The following is a 7996-nucleotide window of genomic DNA, read 5'->3' as shown; positions in this document are numbered from 1 at the left end:
AGTAGGAAATTCCTAATTAAGCAGAAAAACCAACAAGTAAACTGCTTGTACCAGAATTTTGACATGTGACAGGCAGCAGAATACAGGAGTTTTTCCAACCACTTGAACATTCTGTACATATTTGTAGTGTACAAGACAGATTTGTATCAATGTAATGCTCAAGAACAGAGGCAGGTGGTTTCCTGCTATGCTCAACAAATGTCAGGACAAAAATGATCCAGTCCTGTGATTGAGACAACAGTGACACCTAGTGGAGAAAGCTGCTGAGAATCTGAGCTGAGGACGTGATGTGCAACAAATGGAATGTGGTTTTTCTTATCAGTCGTGTTAACAATAAATCCCACACCAGGAGTGGTAATTTCGAATGATGTTTTATTACAGCCAGTAGTTTACGATACAAATCACCTCAAAATGCTCAGCAACCATTTCCCTGACATTGCTGACAGTTTGAGCACTGACAGTAAAATGACATAAAACAGAGGAATGCATTCAAATTTATTACAATTTTCAATTTTATCTATTTTGCTATTTTTTTAAACTAATTTTTGTTTATGATCAAGGTCTAGTCAAACCATCTCTAGACCTGGCAGATTCAATTTCTTTTTCTTTTTTTTTTTTTAAGAAATAATTTATCGTTTTGCGATGTTTTCTGAGTTTTAGGTTTTTCAATGTTTAAGTTTTTTTTCTCTTTTTCCATCGGTGAAGCAGGTTTCAAAATGCTCAAGCTGCAAGACAAAAACAAAGAAAAAAAACTATAAATATTCCAGACAATAGTTTGAACAATGTTCATAATGTTTAACTGTGTATTGTCCCCACCTTAGACGCTGGGAACACCGGCAGGTGTGGTGGACTTCTGCGCAGCCTCTTTGGCCTGGTGGGCCTGAAGCACAGCAACAGCCTCATCCACCTGAAGCAGAAATGTTTATGAACCCCAAAGCAAATGCAGTGTTTCAACACAACTCAATATGTTCAAGATGAAGCAAACCTTGGAGCGCAGAGATTCAGGTGACTCAAGCATGTGAAGCAGCTCAGAGTTGTCTATCTCCAGAAGCATACCGGTGATCTTACCAGCCAGGCTGGGGTGCATATTCTGGATCAGGGGGAACAGACGCTCACCTGAGGAGGGAAGCAGTCAACTGGGTCATAAAACAACTCAACTGAAGGTGTTTTAAAGAGTCCCAGAAATCTCCATCAGAGCTGATTGTTCACTCACCCAGCATCTGCTTCTGCTCCTGAGGAGGAGCAGCAGCCAGCATGGAAGCAGTCAGGGGCTCCTGACCTTGGACATGGACAGCAGGCTATGGGACAGAAAGACGTCAGACAAAATCCTACCAAAAACAAGACAAAGTCTGCACCAACTATGCCAATAACTTAGAGTAACTTGGATATCTGTATGGGTCCAGATATTTAAAATTTCTAAATCGAGTTTCAATGTCAGTGTCCTCAATCCATAAGGGCAGATCTATTCCATTTAATTTTATTGACATTATATTTTGAATCCCTAATTCCACTTTCTGAGCAGTTTAGAGATAGCACTAATGTGAATATGTAAATAGAGGTTAGACCATCTGAGTGTGTGGGTATAGATGTATATATTTAGACATGTACACCAAGATAAGATGGAAAAATTAACTAACCTGTGTCATTTTCTTTTTTTTATATAATGAGGCTCCATCTGAAAATATTGTATAAGTTTATGGGGTAGGAGTTCATAGGTTTCTTACTTCTTCCTACTCCTTTTGGAGCATGTTAAGATGATTGTATAAAAATGTGTCTTTTGCATTCCTTGCTCGTGTGTGATTTTATACTTCTATCATGTTCAAAATAAAGAAAACAAAAAATAAACGTGAAGCTATTGGTGTATTTAAGTGTGTTGTACTAGTGCAGAGTTACCAAATACAATCATAATTCAGTACTTCGATGTCAAGAAACATCTCATGTCAATCCAGCACCGTTATTCTGTATTGGACTTGACAGTAAACCTCAGATATTGGTATCAGAAGTGAAAAAAGTGAATTTCTATTTGAAACAATTGATTTGTATGCAAATGCAAAATGTCTACTTACTTGCTGCATGGCAACTTGTGGCTGGGACGCCATGTGTTGCTGGGGGTTGCGCACACCGGCAGCATATTTGTACTGAGGCATGGTACGGACTGGGGCTGCAGTGGCTGAAGCGCTGGCGGGGCGCTGGCCGAGGGCCTGGGTGGCTGAGGGGAGAACCAGAGACAATTGGTTAAAAACGCCCACAGAGAGCGACCACCTCGTTAGGATGCTGTGATGTGAAATCCTTACGCATGCGCTGGGAGGCCATCATGCGCGGAACCTGGGTGTTGGTGGTAGTGGTAGCACGAATGGTGTTGAAGGTCTGGGGCCTTGGTGCTGAGGGACGCATGGCGTTGGGCATGTTTTGGAAATCTGAAGAAATTCCACACAATTAATGCATCAACATCAGGATGTTTAAGAGTTGAAGCTCCATTAGCAAGTTTTATAAAAAAAAAAAAAATAAAATATTTCTTTTACATATTTGTTAAAACTATCTCTATATTGTGATGCAAGTATGGAAAAATCTGTGAAAAAAAAAAAAAACTAAAACAAAAAGCAAGCCGTCTTCTCCCAGTGTTGACTACAAAATACAATCACAAACAGGAGGAAGGTCTTAGTGCCATCAATCATGCTTGTATACACACTGCTCACAACACAATCCCTCTTTCCCTTGCTCTGTGCTATGCTACAGCTTCTTCTTAGAGTCTTCCATGAATCCTAAGGCTAGTTAGCATGGCCACAGATGACAGCAGATATGGAATGGTAAGTTGTTTCTCTCCCATTAGCACATTTAGCCACGAGAACACGAGGTTGATTGACAGCAATAAGACCCTCCTCCTGGCTGATTGCTCGTTTCTCACTGGGAGCGGTGTGTTTCTTCAGATGGCAATAGCAGCACTGGAAGGAGGGGAATTAATTTTTTTCACAGGTCATTTGTCTCATATTATTCCTTCACAAAATGGTGATAGTTTTAACAATTTTTTTTTTTTTACATAAAAAGTTACATACTGCAGCTTTAAAGGAACATAGGAGAAACGACTTACGCTGAGGTCGCACTCCCTGAGCAGCCCAGCGAGGACTGGGGCGGAGCTGGGCCAACTGGTTGGCGGAGTAATACGCAGCGCGGTTCTGAGCCTAAAAACACCGATATGTAATGTTAAATACAAATCCACATAAAAGTACTGATGGAATATTAGCAAACCATGTTAATCAGCTGCCTGGGGGGTTCACCTGTGGAATAGCTGCCATGAAGTAGCCTGAGGGTGGAGCGGGCTGGTAGGGGTTGAGGACAGGGTTGGGCACGGCCCGGACCGTGGCCATCCTCTGCATGTATTGGTTGGTCAGGTGGGCCTGGCGCTCTTCCTTCCGCTGAGCCAGCGCCACATACAGAGGCTTTGTAGCCACGATGCGCCCATTCATTTCTGTCACAGCTTTAGTGGCCTCTTCAGGCGACGAAAAGCACACGAACCCGAAACCTTTGCTGCGGCCGCCCTCCATCATCACCTGAAGCCAAGAGTGGAAGACATCCGTTGCGTTTTCAGACCACCAGCTGACGTGACATTTTATCTGAATTAGAAGACTGGCTTTACCTTCGCACTGGTGATGGTCCCGAACGGGGAGAACTCCTTTCGCAAACGCTCGTCGTCTAGGCCATCGTCGAGGTTTTTAACGTACAGGTTGACACCCTGGGAAAAGAGAAATGAAATTAAATAAAGCCCAACTTCAGAGGAATTTAAATAGTTACGATTCTGAACTGTGACTGAATATTGAAGTTATAAAACCAATCTTTATGCAATCTTGTATACCAATTATAGATTCTTTCAGTTTTTTATTTTGAAAAGTTTTTTTTCATTTTAATAAAGCTATAAATACTGTTGTGATTTTTTTTTTATTGTGCTCACTTAGGACAAAGGATTAAATTTAGTTATTGTACTAATAGCTGTATATTGCGATAATGTTGATTAATTCTATTAAATTTATATAGAGCCAATTCACAACAAAAGTCTTTACAAAGAAAAAAATTAAATCACACATACATTCCAATTGATCCTGGTTCTCAAGTAGTACAGTAAACAAAATAAGATATTCTGAAGTTTCTATTGTCTGAATAAGCAAAGCACTGTTCTAATTAAAATTTAATTTATCTTGCCTTCTCTATGAAGCAGTGGGGTTAGAAGTTGAGCTGCCATACTGATCAAACAATGCATACCGTTATCAGTTTGTAAATGATTCACTGGATCTTATGACTTGTGTATAACCAAATCAAAGGTTGTAAGTGTACTGTGAGTGCAAGATGTGGATTTATAAGATGTACATTCAGCCTCGACAGATGGTCAAAGTATCAAGTACACTCTACTTATAAAAAATATAAGTATCTACACATGTATCTACACAGATGCATTTTGTCAAAATGCATCTTTGTGAAGTAGTCGAAATAATAAATTATTTTTCAATTTTATGTCCTTGTTTTACTTACAGCCTTACACAGTATTGGGTTCTAAAAAGTTTATCTCTGCAGCTAGTTATTATCCACACATACAGATAAATGAACCACATTTGTGACATTAAACAGAGGTTAAAGCCAAGGTTAGCTTACGGTGCCATATTGTCACATCTCACTAACTACTTGAATAACTTTTACTTTTTTATTTTCCAGACTGACATATCTCTATCAAAGCCTGCAACATGTTAACTGTTAAACCGTCACAGAACAAACACCAACCTGGTATCTGGTCATGCGATCTTGCTTCATCTGCTCAAATTTGCGTTTAAGTTCATTCTGGCGCTCGCCCTTCTTCTGCGCGCGGCCCACATACACCTGTCGGCCATTCAGTTCTTTGCCGTTCATGTCGTCCACGGCCTACAAAGCCACCAGAAATGGAGCGGAAACACATTCAGATTCAATTCAAATGGCAAACATGAAACTGAAACCACGTTCGATAATAATAATAATAAAAAAGACATGAAACGTATGCTAACTTTCTGAGCATCTTCGTGCCTCTCGAAGCTGACGAAGCCGAATCCCTTGGACTTGCCGCTCTCGTCTGTCATGACCCGGATGCTGAGCGCAGGACCTTCGGAAACAGGCAGGCTAATCAACACATTTACCCAGCCACTTCATACCCGATAGCTGGCGACTTGCAATCGTCCGCATCTGAAATCTTGACGTCTCACCATATTTGCTAAATAACTCCTTTAGCTTCTCATCATCCATGTCCTCCCCGAAGTTTTTGATGTAAACGTTGGTAAACTCTCTGGCACGTGCCCCCAGCTCAGCCTCCCTCTCTTTGCGCGACTTGAAGCGGCCGACAAATCTGTTAAAAAAATGACAAAAGTATGCTTAAGTCACACACTATGATATAAAACAGCAGAAGTATACAAATACAGACTGCATCGTGGTTGCATCCAAATTATGATAGATTTTTTTTAAGAATCAAATTCAAAATGTAGTGATTCCCTCTGTATTTTAGAGATACTTTATTTGTAAATGTTTCGAGTTTACGGGATGCTGGTTGACAAGATGCAGGAAAACACAAAAATAGCGCTTTGAGTTAGGCATCAAAATGTTTGTTAAGCACATTCCCCTCACACGTTTTAAAAACAAAAGTGTAACAATCTCCACCACTTACACTTTTCTGTCATTGAGCAACATGCCGTTCATTTTCTCAATGGCACGCTCAGCTGCTTCGTGGGTCTCAAAGTGCACAAAACCGTAACCTTTTGAGCCATTTTCATCACAAACCACCTTAGAAAGGACAGATTTGAGGATGTTAAAAAAAAAACATTGAAACACACACACACACACCATGCAGGCCAAGCATTACAAACTAGCTTTAATCTTGTGAAATCCTAACTCATGCATTAACACAGAATAGATCTGTCACTGTCTTACCTTGCAAGAGAGGATGTTTCCAAACGCAGAGAAGGTGTCATAAAGGGCCTTGTTGTCAATGGACTTGTCGAGGTTTTTGATGAAGATGTTTCCCACCCCGCTCTTCCTCAAGGAGGGGTCACGCTGGGACCACATGATGCGGAGAGGCCTGCCCTTAATCACATCGAAGTTCATCGTGTCCAAAGCCCTTTCAGCTACAAACGTTTTGAAAAAATAAAACAAAAGAATAACCTTAGGCACCCTGTCGTATATGAAGTACAAGTGACTTTACAAGTGACTTCTCTTTGTAACTATATCCTACCATCAGCTGGTTGTTGGAAGTTAACATACGCATATCCCAGCGAACGCCGGGTGATCATGTCTCTGCACACTCTGATAGACAGGATGGGTCCGGCCGGGCTGAATTTCTCGTAGAGCATGGCCTCGGTAACATCTGGGTGCAGGTCTCCTACGTAGAGCGAGGCCATGGGGTAGCTAGGCGCGCTGGGATTCATGTCGGGCGTCGTTTGTTTTCAATCAGATAGCTGTTTGAGTTCGACGCGCAATAGTGGCTGTCAGGAAAGTTAAATACGTTTTCTTCACTCTGTTTTGGCAAATAAAAAGAGAAGAGACAGAAAAAAACCGTTAAGTGCTAACAACGTGGGCTATGTAGCTCGGCTATGTAGCAAAATGTCGGGAGTGCGGCCTACCCAATATGGCTTAAATGTCACAATTTGAGACGTTTAGCTCCTTCAAAATCACAAAGAGCGCTAAACTATCGATACAACAAGACACAAACAGCGACAATTAACTTACTATAAGTAATACTTCTTTAAATGTGGGGAGAAATAACAGGCTATAGTTAATTAGCCGCGCTCTCAACAATGACGCTAGTAACGTAGCTTGCTAACACCGTTTTCGTCGTTCCGTCTTTCGTTCTTTTTCGAAGGCAGCGTCTTCTTCGCGTTGCTTTGTTGGCAAATCAAATCCTGCTTCACCGATTTTAGGTTTTCTTATAAAAATATGTCTGCGGGTGCTCACTAGCTTTTGGTTTGTTTCATAATAATAAAATGTGTGCCGAGGCTAGCTCCGGAGCACACCCTACGCAGACGGATTACAAGAATGAAAGGAAGGACGGGGGAGGCTGTTTCCAGATTCCAGTCGAAACGCCGGCGCGTGCACTAACCGTGGTTAGCGTCACGTTTCTCGCGATATTTAATGTTTATGAGTAAAATAACATGTAGAGAATTTAATTGAATAATCTTACTAAAATTTTACTATACATAGTTTGAAAAATTTTAACCCAGTTTCTCAGAAAATTAGAGCTTAAAAATGCTATTACAGAACCTTAAGAGAACAGTGCATAAAAACAGCCATAAATCTATCTAAATGAAACAATAAACTTTTAAACTTTTGGTTTATTGTTTATCAGAAAGTGATGGCATTGTAGAAGCTGTTCTACGATTCCTTTTACTTTAAAATATATAAAACTTTAAGACTAGATTTTGTTTAAGTTCTGATATAAAAAAAACCCCACCAGACTTGGAAGATGAAGTACTTTCTTCTTCCCATGCCTGCACTAATCCATCTTTAATACCTCAACTCCTTGTAGCTTACATGTACAGGCAACTTCCATCTCAGACATGTTTTATTTCTAAAAGTTTATAAAACTTTTGGTTGCTATTTTAACATGTAACAGTTCACATATTATTAGTGCATATTTGGACCATGTGTTAAAAACTTTATCCAATTTCATGTAGAATCTAAATGTAGGAACCTTGATAGGGCTGCTTAAACAGAACAGAACCGTCCGTTTCTTCTAAGTTAAACATTTAAATACATTTTATTTATTGCATTGAACAAAACGCTTGTAAAGATTGTACTTCCTGTGATCGTTTCTGAGTTTGTAGAGCCCACAAGGGAGTGCACCTCTCATACTACTATCATAAGGACTGCAGGGGGTGCTAAATCGCACCAACAGTTTTCGACTTCTTGAATGGGACACAAATTTTTTTAGCAATTTTGAAGTTTATAGCAATGAAGATTCCTTACGTTTTAAGTTCTCCCAAATAAGTACATT

General features: G+C 40.2%; 1 protein-coding gene across 3 annotated transcripts; it reads right to left on the bottom strand.

The window, feature by feature from the left end:
* Positions 1-355: 355 nt before the first annotated feature.
* On the bottom strand, positions 356-7055 carry LOC106907586 (polyadenylate-binding protein 1A). 3 transcript variants are annotated; one of them, XM_088006057.1, is made up of 17 exons: positions 6828-7055; positions 6627-6691; positions 6239-6520; positions 5938-6131; positions 5675-5790; positions 5220-5359; positions 5025-5119; positions 4768-4905; positions 3635-3730; positions 3276-3548; positions 3089-3179; positions 2295-2417; positions 2067-2209; positions 1214-1298; positions 986-1116; positions 817-907; positions 356-725 (listed from the first exon to the last, which is right to left on the bottom strand). In XM_088006057.1, exons 3-16 carry the CDS (start codon positions 6429-6431, stop codon positions 818-820), a joined length of 1908 nt encoding a protein of 635 aa, XP_087862183.1. In that variant the 5' UTR covers positions 6432-6520; positions 6627-6691; positions 6828-7055; the 3' UTR covers positions 356-725; position 817. The 3 variants fall into 3 exon arrangements, with proteins under 3 accessions (XP_087862183.1, XP_014828868.1, XP_087862182.1); XM_014973382.2 differs by lacking the exon at positions 6627-6691 and having other exon boundaries at positions 6733-7055; XM_088006056.1 differs by lacking the exon at positions 6627-6691 and having other exon boundaries at positions 6830-7055.
* Between the last annotated feature and the right edge of the window lie 941 nt (positions 7056-7996).

The sequence above is a fragment of the Poecilia mexicana genome, unplaced genomic scaffold (assembly GCF_051168715.1).
Source record: "Poecilia mexicana isolate PSO_F unplaced genomic scaffold, ASM5116871v1 scaffold_6, whole genome shotgun sequence".
Lineage (NCBI taxonomy): Eukaryota > Metazoa > Chordata > Actinopteri > Cyprinodontiformes > Poeciliidae > Poecilia > Poecilia mexicana.
This window is presented reverse-complemented; position numbering and strand designations above follow the sequence as displayed.

Coding starts and splice junctions, on each gene's coding strand:
- LOC106907586 (XM_014973382.2), bottom strand. CDS start 6,431: ATGAATCCCAGCGCGCCTAGCTACCCCATGGCCTCGCTCTACGTAGGA. Junction 5,791..5,937: donor GAAACATCCTCTCTTGCAAG/GTAAGACAGTGA, acceptor GTCCTTTCTAAG/GTGGTTTGTGATGAAAATGG. Junction 908..985: donor CTGAATCTCTGCGCTCCAAG/GTTTGCTTCATC, acceptor TTTCTGCTTCAG/GTGGATGAGGCTGTTGCTGT.